The sequence below is a fragment of the Dasypus novemcinctus genome, chromosome 10 (genome assembly GCF_030445035.2).
Source record: "Dasypus novemcinctus isolate mDasNov1 chromosome 10, mDasNov1.1.hap2, whole genome shotgun sequence".
In the NCBI taxonomy this organism is placed as follows: Eukaryota; Metazoa; Chordata; class Mammalia; order Cingulata; family Dasypodidae; genus Dasypus; species Dasypus novemcinctus.
In genome coordinates this window covers 96,274,619-96,291,410 of record NC_080682.1, presented here as the reverse complement: position 1 = coordinate 96,291,410, position 16,792 = coordinate 96,274,619, and the positions used below count along the sequence as shown (strand labels likewise).

The 16,792-nt window shown below is 37.8% G+C and overlaps 1 protein-coding gene across 1 annotated transcript; it reads left to right on the top strand.

Annotated features, from left to right (window-relative positions):
• The first annotated feature begins 14,236 nt into the window (after nt 1-14,236).
• Nucleotides 14,237-15,181, top strand: LOC101439449 (olfactory receptor 51V1-like). Its single transcript, XM_004479773.2, has one exon. It carries the CDS (start codon nt 14,237-14,239, stop codon nt 15,179-15,181), a length of 945 nt encoding a protein of 314 aa, XP_004479830.2.
• Nucleotides 15,182-16,792: the final 1,611 nt, after the last annotated feature.

Genomic DNA, 16,792 nt, shown 5'->3' with positions numbered 1-16,792 from the left:
GCTGATATAAACCAAATCAAGAAAAGATAACAGAAGATCACATAAAGTAAATGATTGGAGTATACACTTTGAATAGCAGAAGAACATCAATGTATCTAAAATTGACATTAAGTAAGTGAGGTTGGTGGCCACTTTTATGCACGTAAAAGTTATTATAACTGTCCTTCTGAGAGTCAAATCAGAGTTGTCTGTTGAGGGATTAATGAGGTGGGAAGGGAAGGGAAGGGAAAGGGTGGGATGCTGCTCACAGTTTTCTCCAACTAAACCAACTTCCCTACTTACCATCAAAAGTATTTTATGTTTATGTAGATCAAGGCAACATCAGATAAACTGAGTTTTTGGATGACTTCCTTGTAGATATATATATTGCAATGCAAACATTTTCTGAACAATTATAAATATTATTTTTCATAGGCAGAAATTATAGAAACATGTAGTGAGTGACTCTACTATCAGAACCTTCAACATTATTGTTGATTTAAAAAGCTTATGTTTTGTTACCACTCTTGATACTTATATATTCATGTTCAATTGCCTTATTTTCAAATTCCTTCATTAAATGTACCCTTTTCCCAGTCCTGCTTGCAGTTTTCATCATTAAAACCACTTATCCCACTTACTATCTAAAATATTTCATTACCTTTTCATGGAGAGCCACCTTTGAATCCTGCTACGGATCTGATGGTTCTTGACAGTATAGATTATTGGGATCCTCAGGGGTGGGAAAATGATGTAGAAGTTGCCCATGAGGACATGTACCACAGGAGAGAGGTGTTTCCCAAAATGGTGCACCATGGTCAGACCGATGATTGGGATGTAGAAAACCAACTGCACAGATGTGGGAGACACAGGTCTGCAAGGATTTGAACTGCTCCTTCTGAGATGCAATAGCCAAGACTGAGTGCAGGATCAAGATATAGATGAGGATGAGTGCTGAATCCAAAAGCAGGGTTCAGATCACCAGGACTAAGGCATAGAAGCTGTTCAATCGGATGTCAGAGCAGGCCTGCCAGAGGAAGTCCTGGTGCAGGCAGAAGGCCAGAGGATGTGGGGATGCCAGTAATAGAAGAAATTTATGCAGATTATGGGAGCAATGATGAATATAAAGCTCCTTCCTAACATTCCCAGCCAAATTTTGATGATCCTAGCATTGGTTAGTATAGATGTATATCTCAGAGGATTGCAGATTTCTGTCCACCTATCAAAAGCCATGGCAAGAAGGATTCCAGACTCTGAAGTAGAACATGGGCTTCTGCAGGCTCGGCTCAGTCTGGATTGCATGGAAGACAAGACAGTTCCCTAACAGTACTCTAGCTTAGATAAAGGAGAAAGGGATGGAGAGTCCAGCATATTGAATTCCTGGCCAAGAAGTCTGTTAGGACAAAAACTGAGCATTTGATGTCATGAACAGGAGAGGCCAGCATGAATATTTTGAGGTCTTTTTACTTTGACTTAGAAATTATATCTGTTTAGTAGATAATTTTCTTACAAATTGTTTTCCCACACAGTCAAGATTTGAGCAGAGGAGGATTGTCATAGTTCTTTGGGATTACAATCCCCCAATCCTGGTTATTCACATCCACTATCCATGTATCTGCACACTAAGAAACTCAATTATTTTCTACCTGGGAAAACTCTGAGTCTGCAGGGAAAAAAAAAAGGTGGCGGGGGACGGGGGGAATCTAAAACTTGTCTTTTCTCAAGCAACTAGATATTCTGATAGAATTTAATTCCCAAAATATGTATTAATCTTGCAGTACCTTTGTGAAAAATAATTACTCTTCATCCTCAGAGGATCTTTTTATTCAACATGTGATTTGGCCTTTTTCTTCAATTTGACAATTCCCATTCAACTCTCACATCAATAGTAAAATCCCAAAGATGAATTTGCCTCTTTGCTTCCAGGGAGAATGTTTTATCTTCTCCTGTACTTGCTCTGAGAGAGAACTACAGAACTGTGATTTATTTCAGCATTAAGGAGACTAATGAACACAAGTTAACCCCAAGTCCTCTGGGACATGCTGTTCATATTTTTTAAATTATGGGGAAAGTAATTATTACCTGACTGGAATCTGGAATCATCCAGGGACAGTGCATTTGTTTTATTTATTAAAAACTCACACAGTTTATTTGATGTGCCAGGCACTGCTCTAGGCATTTAAAAATATTAATTTAATCTCCACTAATAGTAAGCCTTTAGATACTATATTTTACAGATGTACACATTGAGTGTGAGGGATTAAATAGCTTGTCAAAGTCATGCAGCTATTAAATGGCAGGTTTGAATCCAGGCAATATGACTCCAGTGCCCATGCTTTTATGTTTTCATCTTTACTGGCATTTCCTCAGCTCACATTTAATACTCTCACATTGAGATGAAGTAAATCTTTCATTTTTCCAACATTAATTTGAAAATGATGTTTCCCTTCCCTGAGCCTCAAACACATTCTGTCATGATATCATTCTGTCATTCTATCATGATAGGCATATGGTTACTGGATATAGGGATGTGCTTAAAGAATCACTACAGAATAAAGAATTGTATAATGAAGTGAAGTATCCACTTTCTACAGAGAATTTTCAGCAGATTTTTTCATGCCTTATTCCACTTACCAGAAAGGATATTCTTCCAACAATAGAGGACATAAGGATAATTGATTTTTCTGCTTGATTTTCTCTAAACTTACATCAATCCCCAAATATGTCTACACCATCAAAGATGCCGAATATAATTTTGTTTGGAAAAAAAATTGTTTGGAAATAAACTGTTTGAAGTTACTGATTTGTAGCAGGGGAGGTCCTATTACAGATAGCTATCACACTTAGGAATGTGCATGTGCACTTTGAGATACACTTGCAGTAAGGGCTGCCTTCAAGGAATGTATTGCTTCTCTGGTTTATGGCCTCACCTTTCATCCCTCAGAGAACCCTCCTTTACATTTTCCAAGCCCTTCTTCCATAACTATCCCTGAGTGGCAGTGGAGGGGCGCATTTGGCAGCAGAATCCATAGCAGTAATATAAGGCACAAATAAACACCTTTGCTAATGTCAAGAGGAAAGTTAGTAAAGCAGATCCCCATGCTCCACTCTGTTAGGTTAAAAGGCAATATTGTCCAAAGCATCCCATCCCTGGTCAAGTTGGCAACTGTTTACACACCCAGCAATCAATCTGGTTATGTGTTGCGTCTATGTCAGTTGCGCATTTCAGGAATTCATTTCCTTCTCCTGTAGAGATTAGAAACATTAACCAAGGGACAGAATACAGGATGTTTAGTAGGAACTACCATGGAGAAGTCATGACCATTTGGCAATATGTAAGTTACTGTCCCATCTCCTGACAAAAGATTTCCCAATATTAGTTTCTTTCCCAGGGAGTTGTACCAAACTTAAGCCCCCAAAAGTTTTATGACAGAGTAGGATATTATATAAAGATCCTGTGCATTGTGTCATCAAGCAACTTCTGCTCCAGCTTCTATAGAGGATGGAGCCTGTGAACTACAGCAACAGGGGTGCATATATAGTAAGAGTCAGAATTATTGCTAATCCCTTTCCCTATCCCCAAGGAATAAAACTACCAGTCCACTTGTGTGGTGATTTCCAGCATAAACTCCACTAAACTTGGTGGGTGCCTTTGGGCATGACCTGTGGCGATCTGAATACAAAACCCTCTTCTGTTATAATCTGAGAAATACCTTTTTCCAATGTTACTTCTATTTTTATTTCTAATAGGGTGGTATCAGGAACCTGAAGCAATCATATGCTGAGGTTTGTCCAGTTGCCAGTACAATATTTATTAGTCTAATTACTTCCTATAAACCAGGTGCCCACCCATGCAATGAGTGATTTGCAGATAACTGTTGTGGCTACTGTTTTTAAAATTCCATTCTTTCTTTCTGTCTTGCCAGCAGCCTGGGGATTATATGGTGGATGAAAATACCATGCAGTCTTTCTTTCTTGTGCCCAGTCCTGGACTTGGTGACCCATAATATAGGTGATTTGGTCATTGTAAATGTGTCATGGGTACCCATAAATAATGGAAATTATTTCAAGTCCTCTTGTTGTTGATCCTTGATTCACTCATTGACACACAAAAGACTACGGAATGCCTGAAGCAGTATCTACGTCTATACAAGTTAGTGCATACTTTTGTCCATCTGACAGATTAAGGGGTCTTATATAGTCTATTTGCTAACTGTGCTAGGCCTGCATTCTCCTCAGATAGCACCTTTACCAAATGATCAATGTTACCATTACCGGAGTTAGTCATGTTGATATCAAGTTTCCCTTTAAGAAAGGCAATTTTCCTCTAAATATATAACCTTAGTCTAAACATGAAAAAAAAAAAAGAAAATCAGAAAAACCCAGATTGAGGGCATTCAACAAATCAGCCAAACAGTAAAGTTCAAAAGTAACAAGGTAAGAAAGATGAAGAAAGAAAAATATTACACTACATATTTCAGAAGATGAAGGAAACCAATGTAATATTTGGTTGGATCTTCACTCAGAGAAAGGGAATTAGTGGGAAAAAAAAATAGGGAAATCCAAGTAAAGTGTGTAAGTTCATTAAACTTATGATACTAAAGTTAATTGTGACAAATGTACCATAATAATATAATATTTTAACATTTGAGGAAGCTGAGTGAAAAGCATTAAGGAACACTGCACCATCTTTGGAACTTTTTCATTAGTCTAAAATTCTTTTAGAGTAAAATGCTTAATAATGCCTAAATTGTAATTTAAAAAGCTATTCAACTCAATCCACATACACATTTTACCATGTTAAATTTCTGAATGAAATTCTCAACTACATTATATAGATTTCATGGAAATGTCCATTGATCCCTGGTACAACAAAAAGAACTATCCTCTGATTAAATGGGGAAAACAATGACTCAAGTTCCTTTATTCATCCCTCTACCAGAATATTGCATCTACTCCCTGATATTCAATAACTTAAATATTGAGGTATCAGGTTAGCCACTATTAACACATTTTGTCTCCAAGACTAACAGATAAACAATAAGATGAAAAATAGTTGGTTATTATGTACAAATATATAAATATGTAGGAATCCACAACTAATAAGTTCCAGTTCCAACAACAACTTGTAAAGACATGAAAGTCATCAATCCTATGATTACAATAAGAAAAAGTTGGGCAAACTGATAATCATTGACTTTCCTTGGACTTATCAGTGAAATGAGGTTGCAGTGAAAAACCATAACTCCAAGAATCACGAGAGACAGGTACATCCAGAGACAGAAAGCTGATATATGTTTGCCCGGAGCAGAAGGTTATCGAGCCATGAACAGGTTTTTAAATGGTAATTTTGATAAATTACTGGAGGATGAAAAATAGAGACTCCTGGGAGGCTCAGACTTTGTGGCATTATTTCCAGGAAACCAAACAAATTCTCATGGTAACTATCCAAGAACGTTCCACTCATGGCTCTGGAAGGGGAAAGGTAGAGTAATCATTGTCCAGAACCACTTTCATTATAAAGGAATACTCTACCAGGTAAAAACAAAAACAAAAACAAAACAACTTTGCCAGAGCCTTATCCCTGGTAGGAGAAGGGTATTGTGGAATTTCTCCTACTCCAGCCATCTTCACCCATCCTGTCTCAACTAAGGAGAAAGCAACAACCACAAAAAAAAAAAAAAAAAAAAAAAAAAAAAATCAGCAAGCTTCAGGGATTCAAGGACATGGATTGGGAAAGATTCAAAGAGAATAGGGTACTGAGGGGAAAGCTGATCTGATTACAAAAACACGTGAAAAGATAACAGCCCCAAGACAAAGGTAAGACTGAAATATAACTGGAATTATAAAAATCTTCCCTTCTGCCATACCTTTCTAGCTCAACATCAGAGTTCCAGCATATTAACAGTGTATCATATCTGGAAGAGTTATAAAGCACAAATTCTCTTTAGGAGGCATACTTGAGGAAGAACAAAGACCAATAGAGAAAAAACAGTACATTATAAGAATTTAAGACTCTGATATCTATAGGTACATTGAACATTAAATGCAGCCAACCTCTTAATAATATTAACTTAAACCCTCACAGTACACATTTATTTATTTTAATTCTTATTACCTGATATAAGGCTGCTTATTAACCAACAAATTATAGAGCATGTCAATAGGCAATTAAATTCCAGTTCGATAAATCAATCATCATCACCAGATTCAGGTGTGACACAGGTGTGGAATTATCAGATAGGGAATTTAAAATAACTATGATTAATGTGGTAAGGGGGTATAATGGAAAAGTATAAAATACACAATAACAAATGGATGCTATAACCATGGAGATGTAAACTATATGTAAGCATTAAAATGGTAAGCATTAAAATGAAATCTAGATACTCAAAGCATTGTAAGAGAAATTTTTAAAGATATCTTTAAAATGTGGTTTCTAGTAGTCTTGACACAGCCAAGGAAAGAATTTACCTCAATTAAAACTCCCCAATCTGAAAGCAGAGAGTAAAAAGAATAAAATTAAAAGGGGAGAGCATGCTAGAACTATGATGCACTATCAAAAGCACTAGAAAGAAAAGAAAGAAAGGAAGGCGTAGAAGAAATATTTGAAATAATAATGACCGAATCTTTACAAAAGTAATGATAGCCATTCAGGAAAGTCAGAGATACCAAGCAAATAAATAATAAAAGATTTATTTAATATTCAAACTTCAGAAAACCAAATACAAAGAGAAAAATCTTAAAAGAAGTGAGGAAAAAAGAAAACATTACCTATGGAGGACAAAGGTTAAGAATTACAGAGTATTTCACATCAGAATCCATAAAATCTAGGAGTTGCAAGTCTGCTGAGGCCCAGGGACTGGCTGTCACAAGGCCAGCTAGAGGTGGGGTGAAGAAGGTCAATCACCACACCAGGGAGCCAAGAGTGGCTACAACTGCAAGCAAGAGAATTGCATCCATCATCCATGTAGAATCTATGCCCCCTCTTGATGTCGAGGGGGACTGGACATAACCATCCCAGGGTACACAGGATGGGGGAATAGAATATGGATTAGAGTGTACTTAGTGGTGTTCTGCTGGGCAACTATTATGACTAGTAAGGGAAGAAATTGTAGCATTGATTTGGAGAAAGTGGCCACAATAGCTGCTGAGGGTAGGGTGAGGGAAGAAGAGATATGATGTGGGGCATTTTCAGGACTTGGAGTTGTCTTGGGTGGTGCTGCAGGGACAGATGCTGGACATTGAATGTCTTGCCATGACCCACTGGGTGGACTGGGGGAGAGTGTAGACTACAATGTAGATCACTGTCCATGTGGTGCAGCAGTGCTCCAAAATGCATTCACCAGGTGCAGTGAATGTGCCACGAAGATGGAAGAGGTTGTTGATGTGGGAGGAGTGGGGTGAGGGGGTGAGGGGTATATGGGGACCTCATTTTTAAAAATGTAACATTTAAAAGAAAATAAAGAAGAAAAAAAATTCAGGGAGAAAGAAAAAGATATAGCTCAGAAAACTTCATCTTCTGAATGAAGGTTAGAGCATCAATGTTGGAGTAATGAGGCTTAAATAAAATATTTTACGTTTCTAACAAAAAATAAGAATCCATAAAATCTAGAAGCATGGAGTGAAACATTTAACGAACTGTGAGAAAACAATTCACCAATCCAAATTTTCTACAGTCAGCAACATGATCCTTCAAAAGTGAAAGAGAAATAAAGGCTTTATTAGACAAACAAAAACTGAAGAATTTCTTATTAAAAGACCAGTTGTGCAGAAAACATTAAAAGTTATTTAGCCAGGGAAAAATACATTTGTCAAACACTTTGATCTACATAAAGAAAGGAAGTGCTTCAGAGACAGAATGAATGAGGTAAAATGAAATAATTATTTTTTATTAGCTGATGTAAAAGATAACACTTTAAAGCAATAATAGGAATGATGTATTGGGTGATTGTAGAATATGGATGAGAAATGTCACAAAAGACAGCTGACAGGGCCCCAAGCAAAAACATCCCCATACCAGTGAGCACACCTAGCACTCAGACCTTGGTTTCTAAAAGCATTCACCAATAAAATGAACCAGAGCACTTTGGAGAAAGGTCAGATGTTAGGCCTGGCATTCTAGGACTAGAGCAAGGACTATTCAAGATGAGACTGGAGCACCTTGTAGTTCCTAAAGAAAGAAGTACTAAACCGAGCAAGGAAACAAACCCCTCAATAATGGGGTATGTCAAAGTGAAACAGGATGTGCCTAAATAGCTTCCAGTGGCCAAAGAGGGAACAACTTAAGAAATAAATTTTTTAATGTAGTATAGGATGAAATGAAAAATTATCATGTGCCCATGTTGATATAAATAAATTATAGAATATATAAATAAATGGGGGAGAAGAGACAGATTTCCTTAGAGAATTCCAAATTATTTGAGTAGATGTACCTTGAAGAAAGAACAGAACTGCCCACACTTAATTGTAGGCTGCTCATAGTTTCTTTCAGAGAATACAGTATGGAAAGGAGAATAAAAAAATACAACTTCACAGTGGTGCAACTTGACATACACTATTGCTGCTAGTTGATCAAGATTAACATCAACAGCAATAAGTAATGCTCACAGTATATACTGTTGATATGATCTGCTGAGGATGCACTGGGTCTTCATCTCAAAAACCCACAGCCCCAGTCTAACAATGAGGAAAACACCACACAAACCCAAACTGAGGGGCATTCTACAAAATACTTTTCACTATTCCTTAAAACAGCCAAGGTCATTAAAAAGGAGCAAAGTCTGAGAACTGTTGGAGTCAAGAGGAGCTAAAGAGAAATGATGTGCAAGGTTGTGACCTTGATGGGATCATAGAACAGAAAAAGGACATTATATAAAAACTAAGGAAATATGAATAAAATATGGACTTTAGCTGATAATAATGTATCAATATGGGTCCATAATTGTGAGAAATATACAATAAGATGTTAATAATAGGGGGAATTGTGTGTGGCTTGTGTGGGAATTCTCTGTATTATTTTTGTAATTTTTCTGTAAATTTATTCTAAAGTTAAATGTCAATTTACAAAGATGAAAAAAAAAAACTACTGCCTTGTTTTCACAACTGGTATCTAATTATTATTTTATTTTTTTCTTCAAACACCCATTCAAAATTTCCCTACCCTTTAGCAAGATTTCTCTTTCTTTCTGGGGATAGTAGGGACTGGGTGAGTGACTGCAGATTATTTACAGTCCTAAATTAATACCAATCCTTCCAACATTGGGTTGGTATACTTTCCCGTTAACTTTTACCACAGGGCATGCACATTTGGAGAGTTGCCCCAGAAAATCTCCAGTTTCTGGCATACTCCTTCCTGCCCCTATTTGGTACTATTACCAAATTACTATTTTCCACTGATTGTAAGACCCGTCACTATAAACAGTAAAGTCTCACCTTTCTTTGTTGCTTTGATGGAACGGGGCTTTAAGGTTTCAATGGTACTCTTAAGTCTTTAAAATGATATTTTAAAAATATTCTATTTTTTTCCTGTTTGTTTTCTGTGGGAACATTAGTGTGTTCAAGAGACTACCATACCCCCGTTTCTCAACAAGCACCCATTAAGCAATGATAAGCAAGAAGAGCAGCAACATCTAAGTTTTTCTGCTATCACTTCAGTGAATTCACTGTTATGAGCAGCTAGCTGTCAGCAATTGTAGGTTTCCTCTCTTAGAGTTGCTTTCACACCAAATATAGAGAGTACTTGGTTCTGATTCAAAAACATTTAGCATTTTGGGGAAAAAATTAAAATTACATCATGAGTGTTTGAAGTTTTCTTAGCTTTGTTTTCATGGGTCTCTCCTTTTTTCTTACATATACACATTATTTCACAATTGCTAGGAAACAGAAGAGTTGGGGGTGAAAGAGGGATGGGAAAATGTCATGGGGTGGCTATCAAAATCCTTCTCACTTTGTATTCTATAAAAGGGAAAATTAAACATTTATCTCTAAACCGGTGTTATTCAATAGAAGTATAATGCAAACCACTAATGTAATTCTAAGTACTCATTAAGTACACTAAAAAAGTAAAATTACATGGATAAATTAATTTAATTGCTTATTTTATTTAATTCAATTTATCTAAATCATTACATCAATATAATAATGTACTCAATATAAAAATTATTAAAGATATATTTCAAATATGTATTTTCATCCTAAGTCTTTGATCCAGTGTATATTTTAACATCTGAATTTTATTCTCAACATATTTTATGTGCTCATCTTTGGTTCATGTTTATTGTGTTAAATAATGCAGCTCTAGACCTGAGTTTCCTATCTTAGAAATAAAATGTCTCCTTTTTTGAGTGTTTATATGGTATCTTTCACTGTTATAAATGTTTACTTAAACAATTATTTGTCAGGAAATCTTATGAATAAAATACTTTTTACTATTCCCTTTTTTAGATGAGAAAACAGAGAAAAATGGAAGGTAAGCACCTTGTCAAAGGATACAAAGGATATAGTATTCGCAAGCATTGGAAAAGGGTTCCCAGTCCAGAAAGTCTAAGTTTATAGCACATTTTTTATCTCTATGCTCTCTGCCTGTCAAAATATAAGATATGATCCTAAAAGAATTCTAGCAATTAAATTAAACAAAAATACTACAATTCTAAAAATTAAATCAAAGAATACCCTGAATTTTTACCATAGAGTAACTGTGAAAAATATTCTGTGTTAAGATTGCTATAGAAAATAGAGGCCCAGCTTTCTAGCAACATATAAGGATTATAAAACTTGTGCAAAACTATGAGTTTATATGACTAAGAGACTTCAAAATGAGTTTGGAAGTCATCAGAAGTGTCACATTTAGGCACATCTTAGCAGGCCCTCAGAGACAGCCAAAGAAGGGACAACCTCAGGTAAGGGTTCTCCTGAGGTCTATGGAGACACCCAGGTCCTACGGTAATGATAGATGGCTCTGGAGTTCAGTGCCTTGCCAGTGGCCTTACTTTGTGTTCCTGAGTGTGATGGAGTTGAACTCAGATGTGGTCTTTCTATGCATGCCACTTCTGTCACTTTTGTTGAAACTGTGGTTGGCACTGGGGTTGGTGTATGCTCAGGAGACTTGAATCTCTGGACTGTCCGTGTGCCAGCTGGGCCCTGAGCCTTAGAAGAGTTGTGACACTTATTCTCAGGTTTGTTGGACTTACCCAGGTAGGTCAGCTAAAAGGGAGGTGAGGATGGTCAACCACCGCACTAGGGAACTGAGAGAGTCTACAGCTGTAAGCAGCCATGTGGGATCTAAGCCCCCTCTCAAATTAGATTTGGAGTGGACATCGCCATCCCTGCTTCCTTAGGATGGAAGAATAAAATATGGATTAGAGTGGACTTACTGGAATTCTACTATAGTATTATTGGGACTCTAGCAATAGAAGAAATTACATCATTGGTATGGAAACAGTGGCCCGGGAGTTGCTGAGGGCAGGGAAGGGGAAGAAGAGGTGTGATATCAGGGCATTTTCAGGACTTGGAGTTATCCTCAATGATATTGCAGGGACAGATGCAGGATATTATATATCCTGCAATAACCCTCTGAATGAACTGCAAGAGAGTGAAAACTACATCATAAACTATAATCTATGATGTGTAGCAATGCTCCAAAATGTACTCATCAAATGCAATGAATATACTACACTAATGAAAGAAGTTGTCGATGTGGGAGGAGTAGGAGGTGTGGGGAATGGATTATATAGGAACCTCTTATCTTTTTAATGTAATATTTTGCAAGAGCTATGTATTTTTAAAAAATAAAATAAAAAAGTGAGCACATTGAAAAAAACTATATGACTTGTAAATAATATTTTATTTTTGTCAGTGCATGAATTACTTTCAGTATTTATACTATAGGATTGAAAAAAAAGTGGGGCAACCAGTACCTGAAATGAAGGAAAATGAGCTATAACATTAAACACTATAATTAATATTACTGAACTATACACCTAAAAGTGATTATAATTGGAAATTTTGAGATGTATACAAGCTACTACAAAAAAATAATAAGAAAAAATTCCTTTGTAAAGAATATATTCACAGCCCTTTAAAGACAAAGTAAAAATCAACTAAGGAGGAAGAAAAATGCTAGGGGTTTCTGTTTTTTTCTGTCCAATATTCCTTTTTCACATATCCTTTGGTGAAGGAACCATTTCTAAAAATTTTTACCTGTAAAAATTTCCAGAACCTGGTGATGTAAAAAGTCATTTCTGCACATACTTCCCATGGGCATCCCATCATTCTCCCTAAGTGGCAATAGCCCTAGATGTTGCATCACTCACTTTTTGCATCTCCAAGTTTGCAGAATTTATTCCAGTGGCTACACTTTCTCTCGCACTTGCATATATTTTACAGTTCTTAGAGACTTAAGGCAACCGTGTGAAAAGAAAGAAGAGGAGGATCCATTTTAAAGAAAAACAAGTTCATCTCTGCTGTGAGTGATATTGTTCTTTCTTTTTTTTTTTTTTTAATTTTTTTATTTTTTATTGACTTTGTAATAATATTACATTAAAAATATATATGCGAGGTCCCATTCAACCCCCCCCCACCCCCCCTCTCCCCCCCCAACAACACTCGTTCCCATCATCATGACACATCCATTGGATTTGGTAAGTACATCTTTGGGCACCTCTGCACCTCATATACACTGGCTCACATCATGGCCCATACTCTCCTCCATTCCATCAAGTGGGCCCTGTGAGGATTTACAATGTCCGGTGATTACCTCTGAAGCACCATCCAGGGCAGCTCCACGTCCCGAAGACGCCTCCACCTCCCATCTCCTCCTGCCTTTCCCCACACCCTTTGTCCACCATGTCCACTTTTCCCAATCCAATGCCACCTCTTCTATGTGGACATTGGATTGGTTGTGTCCATTGCACCTCTATGTCAAGAGGAGGCTCAGATTCCACCTGGATGCTGGATGCAATCCTCCCATTTTCAGTTGTAATCACTCTAGGCTCCATGGTGTGGTGGTTGTCCTTCAACTCCATCTTAGCTGAGTGTGGTAAGTCCAATAAATCAGATTGTAGGTGCTGGAGTCTGCTGAGGCTCAGGATCTGGCTATCACATTGTCAGTCCAGAGATTCAAATCCCCTAAATATATCCCAAACCCCAACATTAACTGCACCTCCAGCACATTAGCATGAAAGTCTTATGAAGGGAGATCCCATCTGAGTCCAGATTCATCACACATAAACACCATTTCCAAAGAGGGGCCATCTGCCCTGGCAGTTAACCCCATCGGCCATGACCATAACTCCCATGGGTCTCTTTAGCCCCCAAAGGAACCAACATCTGGGGGTTGTATCTGCTTTATCCGTCTCTCTGACTCTGCTCAGTTGTGCATGAGGGCAAACCTTCTGCCAGCCTCCAGACTCTTTTTTAGAAACTCGTAGCCATATAAACTCATTTCTCCTTTCCATTTCCCCCTTACTTTAGGTCAAACAGCATTTTAAAGTCATGGTATTTTATGTAGACATGGATATTCTGCTGATCCGCATTGAACCTTCCGTATAAGGTCATTTTCCAGTTGCATCATCAGTTGGTAGTTGATAGTGGTCCCTCGTTGCCAGGGAGGCTCATCCCCGGGTGTCATGTCCTGCGCTGGGGGGAAGGCATTGCATCTACATGCTGAGTTTGGCTTCGAGACTGGCCACATTTGAGTATATTGTTCTTTCTTAAGTCCCTGAAACATAGATGCCAGAATGGTCAGCATGGGTGAGAAATGGCTCCTACAAAGGATTTACCAGTATCTGATGAAATAACCAGAGATTAATCTTAAACCCCATGCAAGTATATTATCTCTTCAGGCTTTAGATACGAACAGTCCTAATGCATTATTTTTTCTCTGCATACTCAAATTTGATTATTACACCTCCACAATCCAAAAACAAAAACAAAAACAACACTCCTCTCTGATACCCATAAAGCAAAACAGTAAAAAGAGAAAGTGATAGTAGTGTTTATGATATGGACACTGATTTTTGTGATGGGCTACAAGTCTAGTAACAAGGGGGTGTCGTATGAAGGCATGAAGTAACTTAGCATCTGCTTTAGACAAAACAAAGCTTCTGAAAAAAGATAAGCTCTGGTCTCCTATCTAATGGTTTTTGGAGCTGCTGCTGTATTACTTGAAACTTTTCACAAAGGCTGAAGAAGATACATGAGACTTAATCAACACATGCATACATTTTCCTTGAGAGGGTTCTGTCTTTATAGATTGATGTCTCTTCTGCTTGATTCCAAAATCAATCACTCTACCTTCTTTCTCATGGGTTTCCCTGGCCTGGAACAACAATATCCTTGGCTCTCCATCCCTTTCTCCTGTATCTATGCTGTGGTGCTGTCAGGGAACTGCCTGGTCCTCCATGTGATCCGGACTGAGTCCAGCCTGCATAAGCCCATGTTCTACTTCCTGGCCATGCTGGCCCTCACTGACCTGTGCATGGGGCTGTCCACAGTTCACACGGTGTTGGGGATCCTATGGGGGCTCAGTCAGGAGATTGGTCTGGATGCCTGCATTACCCAAACCTTCTTTGTTCATGGTCTGTCATGCATGGAGTCTGGAGTCCTCCTTGCCATGGCCTTTGATCGCTTTACGGCAATATGCAATCCTCTGAGATACACATCCATCCTCACCAATACCAGAATCATCAAAATTGGTGTGGCTATTTTAGGGAGGAGTTTCCTGTTCATTATTGCTCCCACTGTCCGCCTAAAGTTCTTCCATTACTGCCACCCCCACATCCTCTCGCACTCTTTCTGCCTGCACCAGGACCTCCTCCGGCTGGCCTGCTCTGACATCCGATTCAACAGCTTCTACGCCTTAGCCCTGGTGATCTGCACCCTGCTTTTGGATTCAGTACTCATCCTCATCTCCTATGTCATGATCCTATACTCAGTCTTGGCTATTGCATCTCAGGAGGAGCGGCTCAAATCCTTGCAGACCTGTGTCTCCCACATCTGTGCAGTCTTGGTCTTCTACATCCCAATCATCGGTCTGACAATGGTGCACCGTTTTGGGAAACACCTCTCTCCTGTGGTACATGTCCTCATGGGCAACGTCTACATCCTTTTCCCCCCTTTGATGAACCCAATAATCTATAGCGTCAAGACCCATCAGATCCGTAGCAGGATCCAGAGGTGGTTCACTCTGAAAAATAACTGAATACTAGAGGTTAATATATGTCAGGGGATAGGAGGTAGTAGTTCCAGGAGGAATGTATAATACATAAATATTTCCTAGAAGTCATAATTAATTGTTATGCAATACTTTACAGATTTGTAGCCAAGCATAAATTAACAAATATGTTTTAGCCCATAAGTTTCCTTTTAAGCTCTTAATAACCCTCTGATACATTGCAATAAAACTTTTATGTATATTAAACTTTGTCGTAGTTCATCAAACTATATCCCAGATGCCTTGTTCCTTTGAGGCTGATGCTATGTTTTATAACTCTGTAATTGAAGACTAAAGCAACAACTTGTAAATAGCTTTCCTATATTCCATTATCTTGTTTTGCAGCCTTGAAGTCTGATAACTCCTGAATGTAGCCCTCAATGTTTATTAATGAAGTAACATGAGTCAGCCCAGAACTGATCAAGCCAGTTCTTAGCAGATTAAGCCTGCCTGACATGCATGATAGCCTAAACCTTAAACTTCTAGTGACCTAAGCATGTAATCAATCTGCGCACACTACAGATTGAATTATCAGCACCCTCCTCATCTCAGACCACCCACTCATCAGACTCAAAAATCACTTTCTAGTCGTACAAAATGTGAGTCAGTGTGGTGCCCCTCTGCCATGTTCCCCACTATCACACTATTTTCCCCTCAGGTGTGACAACTCCACCTTCCTTTTTAATTAATCCCATAATAACTCTAAAAACTTCCAATATGGAATGACAGATTTGAGGACTACCCTCCTGTTGCTCAGTAGCCTTTGCTGAGTAAATTCTCTCTTTGACAAATCCTGATATTAGTTGATTTACTCTCAGGTACCTGTCAGCCAAGGGCTCACTTGAACCACAACAGGTTAAACGCACATTTATAGCCATTTCCTAATTTAGTTGTCCAAAGCCAGTGGAATAGGGAGAGGAAGTTGTTACTGATTTTGTGTTCTTGTTTAAAAATTGAGGCTAATAATAACTAAAATGAATTACATTTAATAGTGTGCCAATGAGCACACTAAATTATGCAAATATTTTTATTAGTAAAGAAGTTTTATAAATTAATATTTAGTTTTTTTCAGTTTGGTTTGTCTTTTAGTGTGTGTATCCCAAAATATTTCTGACAGCATGTTTGTTTTTATATTAATGCCAATCAGCAGGTCTTGATAGCAAACAAAAACAGGTTCTTTTCTACCAATGTGTCTTTAAGGCCAATTCCTGACCCACAGCTTTTTCAATCCCTTTGTTACAAGAGAGAATGCTGAGGTACAGCAATATAATATAATATAAACTGGGGATAAATTGTATTTTGAAAACTTTAAGCCTTAAAATATATTTTCTTTCTAAGTTTCATCAACCTCTAATATAAAATTAAGTAATTCAACTCAGTGATCAAGTCCAAGTGCAAATTTCTTTAGTTCTTCCTTTTTCTAAAAGTATTGCCATTCCCCCATTTGGAAAATAAATTTACAAACCATAGTATCAGTCACAAGATTTATTTTTGTACATCACTACTTAACCATTGCTATGTAGTAGCCATCAGTGGGACAGTAGAGCTATCAGTAGAGCCTTAACTGCGGTTCACTTACTTAGGAGGGAAGAAGCAGAG